The 20,426-nt window shown below is 46.6% G+C and overlaps 3 protein-coding genes across 10 annotated transcripts in view; 1 reads left to right on the top strand and 2 right to left on the bottom strand.

Annotated features, from left to right (window-relative positions):
• Nucleotides 1-139, bottom strand: part of IQCK (IQ motif containing K) — a 64,906-nt gene extending 64,767 nt beyond the window's left edge. For all 4 annotated transcript variants that reach the window (XM_058157904.1, XM_058157901.1, XM_058157905.1 and 1 more), the window contains exon 1: nucleotides 55-139. The gene's annotated coding sequence lies outside the window, so the exon portion shown is untranslated. The remainder of the gene's footprint in view (nucleotides 1-54) is intronic.
• KNOP1 (lysine rich nucleolar protein 1) lies at nucleotides 27-20,386 on the top strand. 4 transcript variants are annotated; one of them, XR_009152124.1, is made up of 6 exons: nucleotides 27-123; nucleotides 3,971-5,201; nucleotides 8,325-8,399; nucleotides 10,929-11,000; nucleotides 12,093-12,579; nucleotides 20,292-20,386. XR_009152124.1 is itself a non-coding variant. In XM_058157898.1 (5 exons), the coding sequence occupies exons 2-5, from the start codon at nucleotides 3,987-3,989 to the stop codon at nucleotides 20,310-20,312; spliced, it is 1,383 nt and encodes a 460-aa protein (XP_058013881.1). In that variant the 5' UTR covers nucleotides 27-123; nucleotides 3,971-3,986; the 3' UTR covers nucleotides 20,313-20,364. The 4 variants fall into 4 exon arrangements, 3 of the variants coding, with proteins under 3 accessions (XP_058013881.1, XP_058013879.1, XP_058013880.1); XM_058157898.1 differs by lacking the exon at nucleotides 12,093-12,579 and having other exon boundaries at nucleotides 20,292-20,364; XM_058157896.1 differs by lacking the exon at nucleotides 20,292-20,386 and having other exon boundaries at nucleotides 12,093-13,374.
• VPS35L (VPS35 endosomal protein sorting factor like) overlaps nucleotides 14,682-20,426 on the bottom strand; it is a 57,062-nt gene continuing 51,317 nt past the window's right edge. The window contains exons 30-31 of one of the 2 annotated variants that reach the window (XM_058157894.1): nucleotides 17,098-17,244; nucleotides 14,682-16,379 (exon numbers count right to left, since the gene is read on the bottom strand). In XM_058157894.1, coding sequence (XP_058013877.1) covers nucleotides 16,281-16,379; nucleotides 17,098-17,244 — 246 coding nt within the window. In that variant the 3' untranslated portion in view covers nucleotides 14,682-16,280. The remainder of the gene's footprint in view (nucleotides 16,380-17,097; nucleotides 17,245-20,426) is intronic. The other variant, XM_058157893.1, reaches the window with a different exon arrangement.

Genomic DNA, 20,426 nt, shown 5'->3' with positions numbered 1-20,426 from the left:
TTTCACTTCCGGGTCGAGCCGGGAAGCGCCGCTCTAGCCCCCTCCCCCTTCAACCTTCGCCGCCTCTGGCGGGAGAGGAAGTGCCGGGTGTCCCGCCTGGCCGCGTGGGAAAGGGGGCGAGAGGTGAGCCAGGGAGGGGAGTGGGTGGGGTCTTCCGTGGGTGGGCTGCGTGGGAGCCAGCCAGGTTGGGGAAAAGGCTCTTTCCCACCCACTCCCCGGTATTTTACTCCGGGTCTTGCAGGAATGGAGGACTGTTGGGGAGGGGGGGGAGAAGAGTGCCTCGGGGCTTGTGCAGAGTGCCTTTGGGTTCGAAACCGATGCAATCATCGGTGCAATTGCAGCTCCTCCCGTGGATGCATTTTTGCAATGCGGTGTCTTTTGCAACGCTTTTTTGTTTTGTTTTTGCATTCATATCCCGCCCTTCTCCGAAGACTCAGGCGGCTTACACTATGTCAAGCAATAGTCTTCATCCATTTGTATATTATATACAAAGTCAACTTATTGCCCCCAACAATCTGGGTCCTCATTTTACCTACCTTATAAAGGATGGAAGGCTGAGTCAACCTTGGGCCTGGTGGGACTTGAACCTGCAGTAATTGCAAGCAGCTGCTGTTAATAATAGACTGTCTTACCAGTCGGAGCCACAGAGGCCCAAATACTGCTTGGTAAAAGCAGTATTTTTCTGGGGCCGGCTGGAAACCAGGAGACGGTGAGTTCTAGTCCCACCTTAGGCGTGAGTGAAAGCCGGTTGGGTGATGGTGATTTTGGGCCTAATCACCAGGAAGATGGGGAATTCCAGTCCCTCCTAGGCATAAAAGCCATCTGGGGTCAAGTTTGGGCCAATCACTAGGAGACAGTGAGTTCTAGTTCTGTCTTAGGTGTGGAATCCAGCTGGGTAACTTTGGGCCAGTCACCCAGGTGAGTTCTAGTCCCTCCTAGGCATAAAAGCCATCTGGGTCAACTTTGGGCCAGCCACTAGGAGACAGTGAGTACTAGTCCCACCTTAGGCGTGAGTGAAAGCCGGTTGGGTGATGGTGATTTTGGGCCTAATCACCAGGAAGATGGGGAATTCAGTCCCTCCTAGGGATAAAAGCCATCTGGGGTCAACTTTGGGCCAATCACTAGGAGACAGTGAGTTCTAGTTCTGTCTTAGGTGTGGAATCCAGCTGGGTAACTTTGGGCCAGTCACCCAGGTGAGTTCTAGTCCCTCCTAGGCATAAAAGCCATCTGGGTCAACTTTGGGCCAGCCACTAGGAGACAGTGAGTTCTAGTCCCACCTTAGGCGTGAGTGAAAGCCGGTTGGGTGATGGTGATTTTGGGCCCAATCACTAGGAAGATGGTGAGTTCTAGTCCCTCCTAGACATAAAAGCCATCTGGGATCAACTTTGGGTCAGCCACTAGGAGACGGTGAGTTCTAGTTCTGTCTTAGGCATGGAAGCCAACTGGATGACTTTGGACCAGTCCCTCTCTCTCAACTGAACCCACCTCACAGGGTGGTTGTTATGGGGGGGGGAAGAAGAAGGAGTATTAGGTATGTTGTTGGCAACTGGCATGTATTTATGTCTGTTGCAGTGTCCCAGGGCCGTGTGATCGCCCAGCCTGCTTCTGACAAGCAAAGCCAATGGGGGAAGCTAGATTTGCTTAATGACTGCAGTAATTTGCTTCGCAGTGGCCAAGTTTGAGAAACACTGCACTGATCAAAGCTGATAGTAACCAAAGCTGTCCCATTCCCTTCGTGGGGCGGCGGGGGGATCTTTCCAATAAAAACTTGCTTGTGCATGGACCTCTTATTTTTGCTTCCCAAGTCAGCCTTTTTCTTTTTCCTCCCTAAGCAGGAACACGCCCCTTGACACACGCATGCATTGCACGCCCTTTGGAGGTGCAAGCTGGGGGCTCTTCAAACAGGTTTTGCACGCTCAGCCAAAAAGTCCTGCAAACTTTTCCCGGGTCTCTCTGCCGCCACCTGCTGGCCACCCACCATCCTGCAACCAGCATCCAAGACGCCCCCATTCAGGATTTGGGGATAGTTTCTCCACAACGCCCCCCCCCACCCCCCACGCCCCGGGGACCACCAACCCCTCACCCCGGCATACCCTTCCCCACAAAGCCCTCCCCCCCACCCCGGGCTAGCGACTTCCCTCTCCGCTCCCCCTCCCCACCTGCGCAAATTTCCTCCCAGAGGCTCCGCAGCGGAGCCTCCTCAGCGGCGCCAGCCATGGAAGGGCGCGCGAGCGAGCCAGCGAGCGAGGGAAGGAAGCCGTTGCTAGGCGACGGCGAGCCGCCGTCTCTAGGCGACGGCGCTTCCGCCGCTTTTTCACTTCCGGGTCGAGCCGGGAAGCGCCGCTCTAGCCCCCGCCCCCTTCAACCTTCGCCGCCTCTGGCGGGAGAGGAAGTGCCGGGTGTCCAGCCTGGCCGCGTGGAAAAGGGGGCGAGAGGTAAGCCAGGGAGGGAGGGGAGTGGGTGGGGTCTTCCGTGGGTGGGCTGCGTGGGAGCCAGCCAGGTTGGGGAAAAGGCTCTTTCCCACCCACTCCCCGGTATTTTACTCCGGGTCTTGCAGGAATGGAGGACTGTTGGGGAGGGGGGGGGAAGAGTGCTTCGGGGCTTGTGCAGAGTGCCTTTGGGTTCGAAACCGATGCAATCATCGGTGCAATTGCAGCTCCTCCCGTGGATGCATCTTTGCAATGCGGTGTCTTTTGCAACGCTTTTTTGTTTTGTTTTTGCATTCATATCCCGCCCTTCTCCGAAGACTCAGGGCGGCTTACACTATATTAAGCAATAGTCTTCATCCATTTGTATATTATATACAAAGTCAACTTATTGCCCCCAACAATCTGGGTCCTCATTTTACCTACCTTATAAAGGATGGAAGGCTGAGTCAACCTTGCGCCTGGTGGGACTTGAACCTGCAGTAATTGCAAGCAGATGCTGTTAATAATAGACTGTCTTACCAGTCGGAGCCACAGAGGCCCAAATACTGTTTGTTAAAAGCAGTATTTTTCTGGGGCCGGCTGGAAACCAGGAGACGGTGAGTTCTAGTCCCACCTTAGGCGTGAGTGAAAGCCGGTTGGGTGATGGTGATTTTGGGCCTAATCACCAGGATGATGGGGAGTTCCAGTCCCTCCTAGGCATAAAAGCCATCTGGGGTCAAGTTTGGGCCAATCACTAGGAGACAGTGAATTCTAGTTCTGTCTTAGGTGTGGAATCCAGCTGGGTAACTTTGGGCCAGTCACCCAGGTGAGTTCTAGTCCCTCCTAGGCATAAAAGCCATCTGGGTCAACTTTGGGCCAGCCACTAGGAGACAGTGAGTTCTAGTCCCACCTTAGGCGTGAGTGAAAGCCGGTTGGGTGATGGTGATTTTGGGCCCAATCACTAGGAAGATGGTGAGTTCTAGTCCCTCCTAGACATAAAAGCCATCTGGGATCAACTTTGGGTCAGCCACTAGGAGACGGTGAGTTCTAGTTCTGTCTTAGGCATGGAAGCCAACTGGATGACTTTGGACCAGTCCCTCTCTCTCAACTGAACCCACCTCACAGGGTGGTTGTTATGGGGGGGGGAAGAAGAAGGAGTATTAGGTATGTTGTTGGCAACTGGCATGTATTTATGTCTGTTGCAGTATCCCAGGGCCATGTGATCGCCCAGCCTGCTTCTGACAAGCAAAGCCAATGGGGGAAGCTAGATTTGCTTAATGACTGCAGTAATTTGCTTCGCAGTGGCCAAAAGGTCATTAAAGTGGACACAACTTCCTTCTCAGCTGCCTTGATTAGCAACAGAAATTTTGGGCGCCATTGTGGTCGTAAGTTGAGGACCGCCTGCAGTTTGAAAAGAAATCGGACTTGTTTAGCGTTCCGTTACAAATGATTGCCTTTGCATATGTGTTGTCTTAAATGTAGGCTGCTTCGTAAGCGGAGGGTCTGTTCATCATTTGTAGTAATCATGTAACCCTAAAACCTCTTTCTTTTGTGAACTCCAGAGAAGTTCCCCAAAATATGAAGAATTCTAAGCAAACAGCAAAGAAAAGGAACAAAGCTGCAGTTCCTAATTGTGGCCAGGTTGTTCTGATTGAAAGCCCCAAAAGACTCTGTTTAGATTTAGGCAAAAAAGTCAGGCCAAAAAAATTAAAATGCTTGGTAAAAGGAACGAGTTCAGACCTCCCAGATCCAAAGAAGAAACAGAGTGACTCTGAATTGAAGATGGAAGCACGGGCAAACTCTCCCGTGGTTATAGAAAGCAGCTCAGATTTAGAATTGTTAAGGGACACCAAGAAAAGAAATAAAGCGTTCAAAAAAAGGAAAAAACAGAAGCTTTTTTGCATACAAGTGGAAAACTCCAACGGTCTGGATGAAGGGCAGCCTGGTACTATTGATCTTCACGTGAGTAAGAAATGCAACAAGATTGTTCTTGAAGTTGGCAGGCAAGATGAAGGATCAGCGATGAAAAGGAAAAAGAAGAAAAGGGAAAAAAGAAGAGACAAACCTGCTTGCCTTGAGCTTTTACACAGCGGTGACTGTGAAAGGCCCGTGAAGCAGATTTCCGGAGAACTGAAATCCAGTTGCCAAGAAATGTCCTCCAGTCAGAAAAAGAGTAAGATCCTTGAGCAGAAAGCTGTGGGTGAAGAAGTCGAGAAGAAATACTTTGACTACTACGGGGGCGACCCAAAGAACATTTCAAAACAAGACACTGCCAGCTTTGAGTGCAAAGATACCCAAAGTGGGGATGGACCTATGCAACGACAGGACGATTTGGCCCGTAGTGAAGCCATCAAGAAGAAGAAGAAGAAGAAGCAGAAGAAGCAGCCGCTGAATAAAATAAGTCCTCCTCCTCCTCTTTCCTGCTTAGCCAAGATCCAGGAAAACCACTGCGATACGATGAGTGAATGTAGCCTAAAATGCGGGTCTGAGAAAGAGGCGAGGCGGGTCGGCAAGACCCTGAAGGAAATCGTTAAAGCAGCAAAGGAGGAGGCGAAAAGAAAACCTGGAAACGTAAACCGTTTTTCAGAAGCTGGCCAAGACGTTTTATCGAAGTTGGGAGCCCCAGGAGGGAAAGAAAAGAGAAAGAGAGCAAAGAAACACAACGTGGAACAAGATGACCGGGATGGATTGGAGGGCAGCCAACAACAGCAGGTCAAGAAAAAGAGGAGAAAAAAGGAAATGGAAAACTCTCAAGATGGCGGGAAGAAAGTAAAGAAGGAAAAGGAAACTAAGGTACCGTATGCTTGGAATGGAGAGGGCTGGTGGTGTATATATATATATATATGTATGTATGTATGTATGTATGTATGTAGGACTTTGGTTATTCGGGTTTTCTCTTGCGTAAAATTGGAAGTGTCTTGGCGACGTTTCGACGAAGTCTCATTCGTCAACTTCAGGCTTCAGCTTCATGCTTCTGGGAGCAATGTGTGATTGCAGCTGTTTCTTCCTTTTTAACTGCTAGTGGGGGTTTGAACTGATTGGGTGGGAGCTTGGCTGTGCTCTGATTGGATGGGGTTTTTTTGTGCTCTGATAGGCTGGGAGTGTGTCCTGTTTGGGTGGGGGCTTGGTTGTGCTCAGATTAGTCTGAGTTGCAGGGGGATTTGAGCTGGTGAGCTGCATTGCTGTTGTTTGGCTTCGTGTTCGTGGTCAAACACCCGTGAAAACCTCAGAAAACATACATATAAACATATATACACACATACATATACACATAGTCCCATAATTTATGGGCTACATCTGAACTAAATTGGTACTTTGGTCATTTCAATGGGACTAAACTAAACCGTGACTTAAAATAGTAGTTAATAGTTCAGCTAGTCCTCAGCTTACAAACCATTCATTCCGCGTCTGTGCAGTTAACAACGGCATGGAAAAAAGGGGTGACGTACACCCTTAACTGGTCCTCATGCTTACGACCGTTGGAGCATCCCTGTGGTCACGTGATCCAAATTCGGGCAACTGGCATGTGTCAGTGACGGTTCACGCGATCGCCATTTGCAACCTTCTCAAGCTTGGCATCCGACAAGCCAAGTCAAACGGGGGAAGCCGGATTGGTTTCACGACCGCACGATTCACTTCAAAGATGTGGATTTCATTGATTACATTTATTCGCTTAGCTTTGAAGGGGAGACTGCAGGGATGTTCATGTAAAAGACAACGAAAACCTTTTGAGGTGCTTTATCATCCCAAACCGGAGGAGAAAAGAATTGCAGACTTAAATTGCAGACAGGCGGATGGATTCCTGTTGAACTGCTGAGATCAGTTTGACAGTCAAATTGGTGGCTTCTCTTTGTAAGCCACGAATCCCTGTGAGGGGAAAAAATGGACCTCAGACTTCTGGCCCTCAAATTTTGTTCAAGCCATTAAAAGACAGTTGTGGTTTTTTTTTGGAGGGAGGGCAAGTTTCCTTTAGTAAGAGGATAGCCAAACCACCTCTCAGTCTGGTTTGTGGTCCTTGGACCAGGGGTGAAATGCTACCAGTTCACTCTGGTTCGGGTGAACCGGTAATAAAAAGAAGCTACCAGTTCGGGCGAAACGGTAGTTTAAAAAAAGATGCGATCCAACGATCAGCTGTGCCGCGCGGTTTAGCTTTGCTAGAAAGCAGGATTTTCTGCTTTTTAGCAAAGCTAAACCACGCAGCACAGCTGATCCCCTACTCGCTGTTCTACTTACCTTCCCAAGCCTTCTTTTGCCGCGTACTGAATGCTAAACTGCGCGGCACAGCTGATCGTCGGATCGTAGCTTTTTTTAACTACTGGTTTGCCCAAGCGGTAGCTTTTTAAACGCGCAGCGCAAGTTTGGTGCGCACTGTGCATGCGCACACAGCATACATTTGGTGTTCACTGCGCACACAGCGCACATTTGGTGCACATGCGCGGCCAGTGAACTGGTAGCAAACCAGTTCAGATTTCACCACTGCCTTGGACCCCCTCTTCGAGCCACATATGCAGATTGTAATGTAGGGCTGGAGTTAAGCTTGTAGTGGTTTTCTTCTTTTTTTTTTTTTTTAAAAAAAGCACAAACATTAAAATAACAGACAAAGCTAAATAAACATGATGGGTAACGTGCATGCAGGAGACACTTTGCGGTACATTCCTGGTCATTAATCAGAAGCTCTCCAATCATGATTGGAGGGTGGCTTGTGTTTTCCCCCTAATCCAAAGATCACTGACTTATTCTTGATAAACTTCTTTGCTTTCAATACCTGGCTTTTTTTAAACAAAAAAACAAAACAAAACCTCAGGCTTTTTATCCACTGGAATTTTGGCAGAAAAACAATCACCATTGCCGTCTCAGAAACCTTGGCGGTTTGAGAAAGCTTAGGAAGGGGAAAAAAATAATAACTACAGGTAATATTTTTGCTAGCCTAACCCTTTCAAGGGGGAGCTCCAGATTTCTGATTGTTTCTGGAAGCGAAGGCTCTGTTAAATCCTATAATCCTGGCGGAAAAGTGGAATCCTTCAAGTCCTGTGTTCCAGCTTCCCGTGTGGTCTCGAAAAGAGGCTGGGGAAATAACAGTTGCATAGTTTGAGCAGCCGTGAATGCCAAGGGGCGGGGGAAAGGCCACCCTTAAGCAAAAGAGCTTAAATTGGGGTGTCCAAACCTTGAGAAACTTTTATAAGACTTGTGGATTTCAACTCCCAGAATGCTGGCTGGGGAATTCTGGGAGTTGAAATCCACAAGTCTTAAAAGTTGCCACGGTTGAATGCTCCCCGTTAAAAGATTTCCCTTGTTGATGGGATGAGTTGGTGGATCAATCTTTTGAGATAATAAAATGCATCCCAAAACTTAATCCCAGCCCAGATATCATCAAGAGCATCCCATCCTTTGCGTTTGAGTTTCCCCGGTGTGTGGCAAATAATCATCTTTAATACTTCCAAGCTATTTCACGCTCAGGTTGGCATTTCAAATGCCTCCAGAAATATATGCTGAGCAGCCTTTTCAATTTAAAAGGCTGAAAAGCTGCCGTCAATTTTATCTGCGCTGTCCAAGAAAAAAAGGCTTTTGTGATGGGTACGATGATATCTGTTGGCCTTTTCTTGCCCTGCACACCTCTTGTACCCCGAGCAGTTTAATAGAAAGAGGAAGAGAATTGGCTGTTGAATGTTATCCTCTTGTCCCTTTTTTTCGCATGGTAACCTATTTATGGTTCCAAAACGTTTGGAATTCAAGGGGCTGCTTAAGAGTAGAACAGCCCAGTCAGTATTTGCATCCCGTTTTTAGTAAGGCGCATGGGAAATGTAGCGCGACACCATATTGGGGAGAATTACAACAAGGTTGTTTTTAACTCTACTATACCTAATCCTGAAGAGGTTTCAACAGCTTTGTGTCTTTTTTTTAAATTTTTTAAAAAAGAAACAGATCACAGAAGAGGAAATAAAACTGGTGGCCTTCAGAAAAGGAAACTGCGACGAAGTGAAGATAGACAAGGTACCATCGTTTCTTATCTTATGGCTGTGTTGGGATCTTTTAACAGATTAACAGAGTTGGAAGGGACCTTGTAGGTCATCTAGACCAACCCTCTGCCCAAGCAGACCCTACACCAGTGATGGGTAACCTTTTTGCCATTGCGTGCCAAAAGCAGGGAGAGCACAGGGGGGTCGCGCATACCCGTGACTACACTGATAATGCAATGCCCCCTGAGCATCCCAGCTCTTTGCGCATGCAAGCGCAACCCCACTCCCACCCCGCATGCACGCATGATCCTCCATAGACTGTTTTGGGCTTGGCAGGCTGCCTGGGACCAAAAACGGGCCGTGGGGGGAGCACCACTTCCCCTGTGCTCCCCCCACGCATGCACACGACACACACACCCGTGCAGGCACATACATCTGCATGCGCCCCGCCCCCAAGCGAGAGACTCAAAAATCAGCTGGCTGGTGGGAGGCGCGCATGCGAGGTAGAGCTGAGCTGAGCAACGGCTCATGTGCCCGCAGAGTGGGCTCCGCATGCCATCTGTGGCACACGTGCCGTAGGTTCACACTCACGGCCCTACACCATTTCTGACAAATGGCAGTCCAATCTCTTCTTGAAAGCCTCCAGTGATGAAGCTCCCACAACTTCCGAAGGCAACTTCTGTTCCATAGGTTGATTGATCTCACTGTCAGAAAATTTCTCCTTACTTCTAGGTTAAATCTCCCCGTGATCAGTTTCCATCCATTATTCCTTGTCTGGCCTTCGGGTGCTTTGGAAAATAGCTTGACCCCTTTCCTCTCTATGGCAGCCCCTCAAGTATTGGAAGATGCTATCCTGTCTCCCCTGGTCCTTCTCTTCACTAGACTAGCCAGGCCCAGTTCCTGTAACCATTCACCATATATTTTAGTCTATTAGAATGAACAAAGATCATTCAAACAATCAGGGACATTCCCATTTTAAAACATTATAAACCAAACCTGGTCTGTCTGTCACACAGACAAATCACTCTCGGGCACGATGACATTTGGTGGCATTTAGAAAACCACAAGATCTCTAATCCTAATGTAGATGACGGCCGGCTTTGATGCAAAGAAGAGAGACAGGATGGCCATTGACTGCTTATCTGACACCCTGGATGTCCAGCGCTTGAGCCATGTTGGAATTTTTTTTATGGAAGGGGATTTGGGGAAATGCTGCAGGAGGTGCAGGGTGGATATCCACAAGTCTCAAAAGGAAAGCTATTTTTTTTAAAAAATCAGTCCCCCTCCCTTTCCTTTCCCTTCCCTTCCTGCTAGATTCATTAGAGCAATCAGCCATACAATTGTATGTAAATAAATACTCTCAATCTACTCTAACCTCTTTACTGAGAAAATTCTATTTGGCCTGTGATTGCAGGCAGCTTGAATCAGGGCACCGGAGAATTTGAGCACCTCCTCCGTGTAAAAAGATTGTGTGGTTTGCTTGGTTTTGTTTTCACAAGTGCTGTTTTCATCCGCAGAGGGGTAGCCTGTTAACGCCAATGCAGATTTTCTTAGCTTTCTTAGCCTTCACAGAGATCCTTCAATAATATCAGTGCATAACATGCTTGCATTGGCACGGAGGTAAAAGAATTCTTTAAAAGTAAGCCTTTTAATTTGGGATCAGAAAGAAATATTTCTAAAGCCGTGTTTCTCAAACTGCCCAAGGAGCTCCTGATACAATTCTACAGAGGAATTATTGAGTCTGTCATCTGCACCTCCGTAACTGTCTGGTTTGGTTCTGCAACCCAACAAGACAGACACAGACTTCAAACAATAATTAGAACTGCAGAACAAACAATGGCTACCATCCTGCCTTCCATTGAGGACCTGTATACTGCACAAGTCAAAAAGAGGGCTGAGAAAGTATCTACAGCACCCTCACATCCTGGACATAAACTGTTTCAACTCCTACCCTCAAAACGACACTATAGAGCACTGCACACCAGAACAACTAGACACAAAAACAGTTTTTTCCCGAAGGCCATCACTCTGCTAAACAAATAATTCCCTCAACACTGTCAAACTATTTACTAAATCTGCACTACTATTAATCTTCTCATCGTTCCCATCACCCATCTCCTCCCACTTATGACTGTATGACTAACCTTGTTGCTAGTATCCTTACGATTTATACAATGATTTGATTGCTTATTTGTTCCCTATGACTATCATTAAGTGTTGTGCCTTACGATTCTTGACGAATGTATCTTTTTTTTTATGTACACCGAGAGCATATGCACAAATTCCTTGTGTGTTCAATCACACTTGGCCAATAAAGAATTCTATTCTATTCTATTCTATTCTATTCTTATTCTTATTCTTATTCTATTCTATTGTGGCAACTCAAAGAGGTGTGGATTTCAACTCCCTGAATTCCGCAGCCAGCAAAGCAGAGGTGGCTGGAGAATTCTGGGACTTGAATCGAGGTTGAGAAACGTTGCCCTAAAGAAATGTGGTTGTCACACTCCTCTTTTACTCAGGTTTACTCAATGGGTTTACTCAAATCCATCCTTTCCTGCTCCAGGTGAGACGGCAAGCGCTTCAAGAAGAGATCGACCGGGAATCTGGAAAAATCAAGATTGCCAAGGAAGGTTCGGTAAGCACACTTGTTTTGTGTCTGGCCAGTTTCACCCGAGCTGTTTAGCAGCGCTGTGGGCTTAACACAGCAGTCACGTCTCTGACTTGATCCAGCAATCGCTCCTTTGTTTGGGAACCTGAGGTCATGTCCCGGGGCTGATCAGCCAAACCCCTAGAGACTCTGAGAGCAGATCAGTAGTGTCTGACCTTTGGCAAATTGCAATTCTCATCTTTGATCCTGAAAAGGGGCATTTCCCCTCCCCCACCTCCCCTCCCTCTATTTCCTTTGGGAGAATTAGTGGTGATGTCTTTGTGCAAAAAGGACTCTTCCCAGAACACAAATAGCAGGTGCTTTGGGGCCTTGCTGTCACTGGAAGTTTTAATTAATTTTAGTTTTTTCTTCTTTTCACGGTTGAAAAATCACGCAGCCGTCGACTTATGACCACAGTTGAGCCCAAATTTTCCATTGCGAAACAAAGCAGTTGTTAAGTGAGGTTGTGCCTCTTTTTACGATCCTTTTTGTCACCTTTTTTTTTTTTTTTTGAGTGAATTGCTGCAGTTGTTAAATCTGGCTTAAGACTTTGCTTGTCGGAACCCGGTTGGGAAGGTGATCACAAACGGCGATCCCCGGACAGTGCAACTTATCATAAATACTTGCCGGTTTGTTGCCATGTGTCCAACTTTTTGATCACGTGATCACATAGGGATGCTGCAACGGTCATAAGTATGAAAGTCATCTTAAGTCACTTTTTCCAGTGTCATCGTGACTTTGAACGATCACTAACAGTTGTAAGGACTACCTGTATTATACCCAGTTGAATCAAAACCGAGAGAGTGAGCAGATATGGAGAGAGAGAGAGAGAGAGAAAGAGACCAGGACTCTGGGTTATCACTGGTGTATTGATTGTTGCTGAAAGTCTACATCTTCTTAACTTTCAAAGAGAATTGAGCTGTGCAGAGTCTGCTAATCCAGGGGTCTCCACAACCTTGTCAACTTTTAAGACTTGTGGACTTCAACTCCCAGAATTCCTCAGCCAGCAAAGCTTAAAAGTCTTAAAAGTTGACAAGGTTGGAGACCCCTGCGCTAATCCATTTTCCCTTGTTCCTTCAGGGCAATTGTTTGGGCCAGTGGAGCACAGCAACATTTGAAACGCAGGAGGAAAAAACCAAATTTCACAGACTGATGGGTGGGTTTAAAAAAGGCTTAGCCCCACCTCAGAGTTCTCCAGCAAATGCTAACAAACCAAACATGGCTCTGGATCGGCCCAGAGAACAAGAACTGCAGCATAACCTCGAAGCAGAATTCAAGAAAGCCCTGGAGTTTAAGCACCATCGAGGAATCGGCCTGGGGTTCCAGTCCAGTGCTCCGAGCGGAGTACACATAGACAAATATGCTTCCAAATCTATTAAATTTGAAGCCTGACGTGCAAGGAAGGGAAGGATAAAATTGTCCAAACGACCCGGGTGGGGTGGGGGGTGTTAATATATATATTTTTTTATCTGCAAGAAGAAAATGACCCTGGATTTTGACTCGGCTGCTGTTCTCAAACAGGAGAGGAAAAATAGCCTCTGCGAATACTTTTGGGATGATTGCTAGGGTGCGTATATGCATATATATTTGTTTTCAGTTTGCTACTTGGCAGGTTTAAAGGGCCACGATTGACTGATTTAGGATGGGTAACTGAGCTACGGTGGTCGTAACAGTATATACCGTATTTTTCGCGCTATAAAACACACTTCCCCCCCCCCTAAAAAGGGAGGGGTTGGTGTGGTGGAGGCATTTGTTGCTGCCTCTCACCACTTTCGCCGCTGGCAGGGAACGCTGGTGCCTTTGCCGCCAAGCAGCTGATTGGGGGCTGGATCGGAATACCGCCGATCAGCTGTTCTAGTGGCAGCGACAGGCAACAGCAGCAACGGGCGATCCCCGCCACCTAGAACAGCTGATCGGTGGTATTCCAGGAGGGCGATCCAACCGCCAATCGGCAGCGAAGGCTCCAGCGTTCCGTGGCAGCAGCAGCAGCTCAGCTCAGTTGACTCAGCTTGTTTTCTTCCTCTAAAGCTAATGTGCGTCTTATGGTCTGGTTGGTCTCACAGTGCGAAAAATACGGTAACTAAATAAGTGACAGGTAAGAATAGAGCATAGTTTACCTCAGAGGCAGGGGACCTGTGGTTTGCCTCGATTTTTGCTGCAAGTTTCCATACTGTGCCATTGAATCTTAGGGACCGAATGTGAAATTTGTCTGTTTAACACCTGGGCAAATGACTATATAAATTCAGAGTCCTGGCCTCAGTGTTGTGCTTTTCTGTCGTACAGTAACTGTTGTGACCAGGGAAGAAAAGCCATCTTGTTATTTTAATCTTGCATTGATTTTATTAAACCTTTTTCTACAATTCATCTGTCTCAAGTGGTTATCTCAAAATAAATGCATCCATCTACAAGGGACATTTATCATTTTTATGGTTGGCCAAGGTGTGTCTTTGCACGTCTTTGCTAGTCTAGGAGACCCCAGGAGATATTTGTAGCTCAGGGTTGAACCTTGGGGGGGGGGGATCCTTAATGCTCTCCAAGCTTGGTTGTTTTCTTGCCAGCGTTTCATGACCCAACATCGTCAGTGCTAGAAGGGAGTAGGGTTTGCTCTCTGTTTATATCAGCGGTCACCAACTGGTAGTCACCACAAGAAAATTTTGGTGGTCCGCAAAAAAATTATTTGCATTTTTAATATTGCACTAAATCGGGGGTCCTCAAACTATACCTCCTGGGACAGATACGTGCAATGAATGTTTGTATTGCTGCAGAGAGTCTTCCCCCTTCAAGGTCTTTTTGTGTGGGTCGGAGCGGGGCAGAAATTCTGACTTGGGGTCTGCTTCAACCTCCTGGTGTGGGGCTTTGGGTGAAGGCTGGAGGGAAGCGCCGCTGGTAGCGAAGAACCGGAGGGCCTCGTTCCAGTGGGACTGCATCATGGCCTGGAATTGACTGACCATCTCAGCCCGCTGAGCCTCCAGGCACCGGTACCTGGCCTTGCACTCCCACAGGTCTTCCCTCTGCTCAGAAAGCCTATGCTCGTAGTCCTCAGTGAGATGCTTTTGCTCCTGGGTCAGATCCAATTCGAACTGAGCTGTTTTGCCAACTCTTTCTCATGGTGGCTGCTTAGCTCCAGCAACTGCTTCCTGTTGGGGCCCTAAGGAAGAGTTGGCCATGCCCACCCAGTCACATGACCACCTAGCCACGCCCACCCAGCCGGTCATTAGGCAGATCATACTAGTGGTCCGGGGAATTTAAAATTATGAATTTAGTGGTCCCTGAGGTCCAAAAGGTTGGTGACCCCTGTTTTATATAGAAGTGGTTTGGGCAATCAAGAAACTATCAATGCAGACAATCAAACAGCAAACAACAGCCTAATCAAGGAACTACTAAGAAAAAACCCACACTCTCACCAACTTTGACACGGCAAGCCACCTGTATATAAATAGAGGGCAAACCCCACTCCCTTCTAGCACTGAGGTTATTACCTAGTTGGGTAATCTATAAGCAACTAAGCTGTGAGAGCACTAAAGGCTTCCTTTACTCTCCTGACCTCATTTATTCTCCTTTTCTTCTCTGTCTCACCCCACCCCTCCCCTCACTTTGTATGACATCACCTTTTCCTTTCAGACAAGTCTTCAAATCCAGCTTTTAACAAAATCAAACTGAGATTTAAGGCTGCTTATTTTGAATGCCAACTTCTGCAGTTTGGAATTCTTCATTTTTGCTTCGCATGGCAGCCCTGGACCAACATGCTGGGTTTTTTTTTTCCCCCTAAAATGCTGCTCCCCTGTTCTCAAAGGATTACATCATCTAGCAATTTAAAGGCAACCTCTTCATTCACTCCCTGGCAATTATAAATTAAAAAGCAGATGAAGAGTGCATCATAGAAGCCAGGCATCTCGATTACATAAAATAATCAGTTAAGGACTGCTTACGAAGATTAATATTGAATATAAATGCCTTCTATCCTTAAAGAGATTTTTTTTAAAAAAAATGCATTGTGAATTAACTGGTCTGTGCTGCAAACACAATCATTTCCACTACTTAACAGAATAACAGAAGAGTTGGAAGGGACCTAAGCGGTCTTCTAGTCCAACCCCCCTGCCCAAGCAGGAAATCTTATACCTGTCAGACTGCCTCTGATTATATTTAGGAAAGAATACACCTTGACTTCATTTGCAAATAAAGAAAAGTACTTTTACTAAATACATCATGACTGCAGCAGTATAAAGTTGAATCTGAGACAAAATATGGCTAACGTTCCATATCTCTGGCTGTAAATCATCTCCCCTCCCCTTTATCTCATGTCAGATGACACTCTTAAAGGGCCCTCTCTACTTAAACTGAATTCATGAGCTATTTACATTACACATAAAAATCCCATGCAATCTAACTACTGAATATAAAGAGTACAAAAGGATGTGAGGATTGGAGTGGAGGCTGACAATACTATTTCAGACAAATGGTTGTCCAATCTCTTCTTAAAAGCCTCCAGTGATGGAGCAACCACAACTTCTGGAGGCAAGGTATTTGATCAATTGTTCCAACTGTCAGGAAATTTTAGGTTGGTTATCTTGTTGATTAGTTTCTATCTATTACTTGTCCTGCCCTCAGGTGCTTTGGAGAACAGTTTGACTCCCTCTTCTTTGTGGCAGCCCCTCAAGTATTGGAATGCTGCTATCCTGTCTCCCCTAGTCCTTCTTTTCATTAAACTAAATGTAACATTTGGGATACTTTGCAGGGGCTTTCCCAAATGTTGACATTTTCTCAATTGTGCTTTCTTGGCTAGATGGTTTCGAAGCATATACTTTAAAGACATCAAATAATTCTAGCTTATCCCTTTCCTAAAGCTAGTAAGCACCGCTTTTTCTCTTTCGCATTGCCAACCCAAACCATCATCTATCTTTCCTTTGCAAGTCCGCCAAATTTGGATTTAAAAGTTATTTTTTTCACTCCGCGATGATTAAGATAATATTTCACTGACCCAACATTAACATGAAAGTCAACGTTTAATGATGAACAGCTGCATAGTGGGGAAACAGGACCTGGTGGGGTTTTGGGTTTTTTTGGTTTTGTTTTTTTACAAAAATGACTGCATCGCCCGGGAAAAATTGATCTTTTTTCTTCTCCAACCAAATCTTATCTTGTGCCAAGGGACCTTTTAAAGGGAAAAGATATCAAACTCTGATCGCACCCTATGAGGCAGCTTGGGAGTTTAAAGGGCTTGGAGCACTACCTTTCCAGGGATGTAATTGCCCAATTCGACAGCCGTTTTTAAGTTCTTGACTGCAAAGGGAGTCGTAGTGTCAGCTCTGAAAAGTGGCTGAATTCAGGGTGTTTACTCTGCAGCTTGATGTATTCCAAGGTTTTGACCTAGAAAGGGGAAAAAGGGAGGAAAAGCATCGTGAATCGTTGAAATTGTTATGCATCTCTTGCCTCAGCCCTAAAGGCTGTTTTTAAGGTCCAGTGATTCAGGCATGAAATTTATTACCCAGAATTTTTGGGTCCCCCCCCCCCAACAACAACGAAACTTGAAGGCTGGATTAGGTGAAAGGCTACAACAGGGCTGTTTTATAAAGGTTGCAGTAACAGACTTATATACCGCTTCACAATGCTTTACATCCCTCTCTGAGCGGTTTACAGAGTCAGCCTTTTGCCCCCAACAATCTGGATCCTCATTTTACCGACCTCGGAAGGATGGAAGGCTGAGTTAACCTGGAACCGGTCGGTATCGAACTCCTGGCAGTGGGCAGAGTTAGCCTGCAATGCTTTATTCTAATCACTGCGCAGGAAGGAAGGGAGGGAAATAGCAATAGCACTTAAGACATATATACCGCTTCACAGTGCTTTATAGCCTTCTCTAAGCGCTTTACAGAGTCATCCTATTTGCCCCCAACAATCTGGATCCTCATTTTACCAAACTTGGAAGGATGGAAGGCTGAGTCAACCTGGAGCCGGTTAGGCTCGAACTACCAGGCGATGGGCAGAGTCAGCCTGCAATACCGCATTCTGACCACTGCGCCACCACGGCTCCTTCCTCGTCAACACCCCTCGGGGCCTTACGTGGTGGTTGGATTCTGTTTCTCCTTACCGTGGTTTTGGTGTCCGCAAAGCCATGTTTCTGAGCCAGGTTCCACAGGTTGACGGCCAACTGGTTGAGTTTGTTGTTCCGCAGATCGCCGTGTGCCAAGAGGCTATTGAAGAAGCAGAGGGCCAGGTGACTTTGACGCTTCAGAGTCTGCCGATGATAAGAAAAGGATCGCTTAAGGGGCGGCTAAGGCAATACAGGTAGTCCTTGATTTACAAACATTCATTTAGTGACCAAAGTTACAGGGGCACTGAAAAAAGTGACAAATGACACTTAGGACTGTTGCAACATCCTCACAGTTACGTGATCAACATCCAGGCATTTTGCAACCTGCCTGTATTTATAATAGTTGCAGCAGCCCAGGTTCACTGTTTGCTGGCTTCCGGCAACTAACATCAGCAGGGGAATTCAATCAGAATAGAGCTGGAAGGGACCTTGGAGGTCTTCTAGTCCAGCGCCTTGCTCAAGCAGGAGAACCTATGCCATCTCAGACAAGTCACTGTCCATTCTCTTTTTAAAAACTTCCAGTGATGAAGCACCTACAACTTCTGGTGGCAGGCTGTTCCACTGGTTAATTTTCCTCACTATTAGGAAAGTTTAATTTCCTTAATCCCAGGTTGCTTCTCTCCTTTGATTAGTTCCCATCCATTGTTTCTTATCTTGCCTTCTGGCGCTTTGGAAAATAAATTGAACCCTCTCCTCTTTGTGGCAGCCTCTCAAATACTGGAAGACTGCTATCACATTAAGCCGAATTTGCTTATTGACCACATGATCCACTTAACAAACGTAGCGATCCGCTCAGCAACCACTGGCAAAAGTTGTCAAATCAGGCGTGCCTCGCCTAGCAATGGAAATTCTGGGCTCAATTGTGGTCGTAAATCGAGGACTATCTGTAGGCAGAATGGTGCACATCACTGGAAGAGAGATGGGATTCCTGGCCCCATTCAATATCCATTTGTATACAGCTGCCAACTAAGGCCAGCACCACGGGAAAGGTTGGAGTTTCATTCACAAGAATTACACCACTGGTTTTAAAGAGGTTCACCACAATCACAATTAAAGATGTTAACTCTCTTCTTGTTTGGCTACAGTTATTTCACCAACCAACCCATCATTGCAAGAGCCAAATCAGGTGTAGGTTTAATATATTTTGGTGAATATCCGGAACGTGACACTAACGGCATAGCAGGAGAATCTCTTGCCACTGGACATATACACAAATGAAAAAATCCTGGCAGATTAACAGAGTTGGAAGACGGGCCTTATAGGTCACCTAGTCCAAAGGGTAAAGGTAAAAGGTTCCCCTGCACATGCGTGCTAGTCGTTCCCGACTCTAGGGGGCGGTGCTCATCTCCGTTTCAAAGCCGAAGAGCCAGCGCTGTCCGAAGACGTCTCCGTGGTCATGTGGCCGGCATGACTCAACGCCAAAGGTGCACAGAACACTGTTCCCTTCCCACCAAAGGTGGTCCCTATTTTTCTACTTGCATTTTTTACCTGCTTTCGAACTGCTAGGTGGGCAGAAGCTGGGACAAGTCACGGGAGCTCACCTCGTTACGCGGCACAAGGGATTCGAACTGCTGAACAACCGTCCTTTCGTTTGACAAGCTCAGCGTCTTGGCCACTGGGCCACCACGTCCAAAGGGTAAGAGAAGTCAAAAGTATAAAACACCGAGAAGGGGATCGGGTTGGTTGCCTGGTCTTGCAATCATGCTTGCTCAATTTTGGGGAGATGCCGGGGCAAACTCAACCGAGCCCCCATGTGGAAGATCGAGTCCTCTTTCCGAACTTTCCCTTTGTCAAGAGGTGCGTTTCCCTGAACAAAGCTTGCAAAGAAAGCCGGGAAGTCCTCAGCCGAGAGTTACCGGCCGTCTCCTCAAACCCTGACGCATCAGTTCGAAAAAGCTATTTCTTGGAGAGGAGTTGGTGAGACAGATCACGGTTGACCTGCCCCATCAATTAACGTGTTTCATACTTCACTGGAAGTCTCTTTAAACTCATCCAGCCTTAACAGTCGCCTAGGGGGTGAGTTATAACTACAGAAGCAGACAGGGAAAACAAATGCTGCCAAAATGCAGTCAGCTGGATTACTGCGGTGTGTTCTACACGGGGCTGCCATTGAAGACCATTTGGAAGTTAAGAGCTGGTCCAGATGCCACCAATGAAGGTACAGGAAATCCTTAACTTACGGCCACAACTGAGCCCAAAATTTCCATTGTTAAGGGAGATAGTTGTAAGCGAGTTTTGCCCCATTTTACAACCTCTCTGGCCACAGTTGTTAAGTGAATCAATGACGGTCCAGATGGCAGCAATGAAGGCGCATTGACCTACGACCACAACGGAGCCCAAAATGTCCATTGTTAAGTGAGACCGTTGTTAAGTGAGTTTTGCCACATTTTACGACCTTTCTGGCCACAGTTAAGTGAATCGCTGCAGGTGTTAAGTTAGTAACATGGCTGTTAAGTGAAGCTGGCTTCCTTATTGACTTTGCTCGTCGGAAGGTCGCAAAAGGAGATCACATGACCCCGGGACACTGCCACCGTCATAAGTGTGAGTCAGTTGCCGAGGGCCTGAATTTTGATCACGTGACCGTGAGGATACTGCAACGGGTTTTAAGTGTGAAAAACGGTCATAAGTCATTTTTTTCAGTGCTATTGTAACTTCAAACAGCCACTAAATGAATTGTTGTAAGTCAAGGACTACCTGTAGTTACGGGAATATGGCCCTATTCAACCAATACTGTGCAAGCTGCATTGATTCCCATATAGGTTCTGGGTGGAATTCTCAAAATTCAGAAATCTGTCCAAATATAGATCACCCATTTATACCAGCTCCCCCAATCCTGGTCAATTTCTAGGTATGTAGACTTCAGTTCCCAGAATTCTCATCAATGATCATGCCGGGCAGTGGAATTCTGGGGTTTGAAATCTACATAACTGGACGTCGCCATGGATGTGTGAAATGTTACCTTATACAGCGGTGAGAGAAAGTCTGTGAATCCTTTAGTACAGGGGTCTCCAACCTTAGCAACTTTAAGCCTGGCGGACTTCAACTCCCAGAATTCCCCAGCCAGCTTTGCAGGTTCCTACTTTTGCTGACTGGGGAATTCTGGGAGTTGAAGTCCACCAGGCTTAAAGCTGCCAAGGTTGGAGACCCCTGTTTAACTTTGTACTTTGTACTTTTTACCCCTTGTACTACAGAGACTTCACAACTTGGCTTAATCAAGTTTTACGGGTAAGAGATTCTGATTAAACAACACACAAATCAGGGTTCCACGGCTGGCTACAGAGACAAAAGCAGGAGAACAAGGTTATTTTTCAGTGCGGAGCTCCAAC

Source organism: Ahaetulla prasina, chromosome 14 (assembly GCF_028640845.1).
Source record: "Ahaetulla prasina isolate Xishuangbanna chromosome 14, ASM2864084v1, whole genome shotgun sequence".
NCBI classification, from domain to species: domain Eukaryota; kingdom Metazoa; phylum Chordata; class Lepidosauria; order Squamata; family Colubridae; genus Ahaetulla; species Ahaetulla prasina.
The sequence above is the reverse complement of the archived record's forward strand: the minus strand, read 5'-3'. Positions and strand labels throughout refer to the sequence as shown.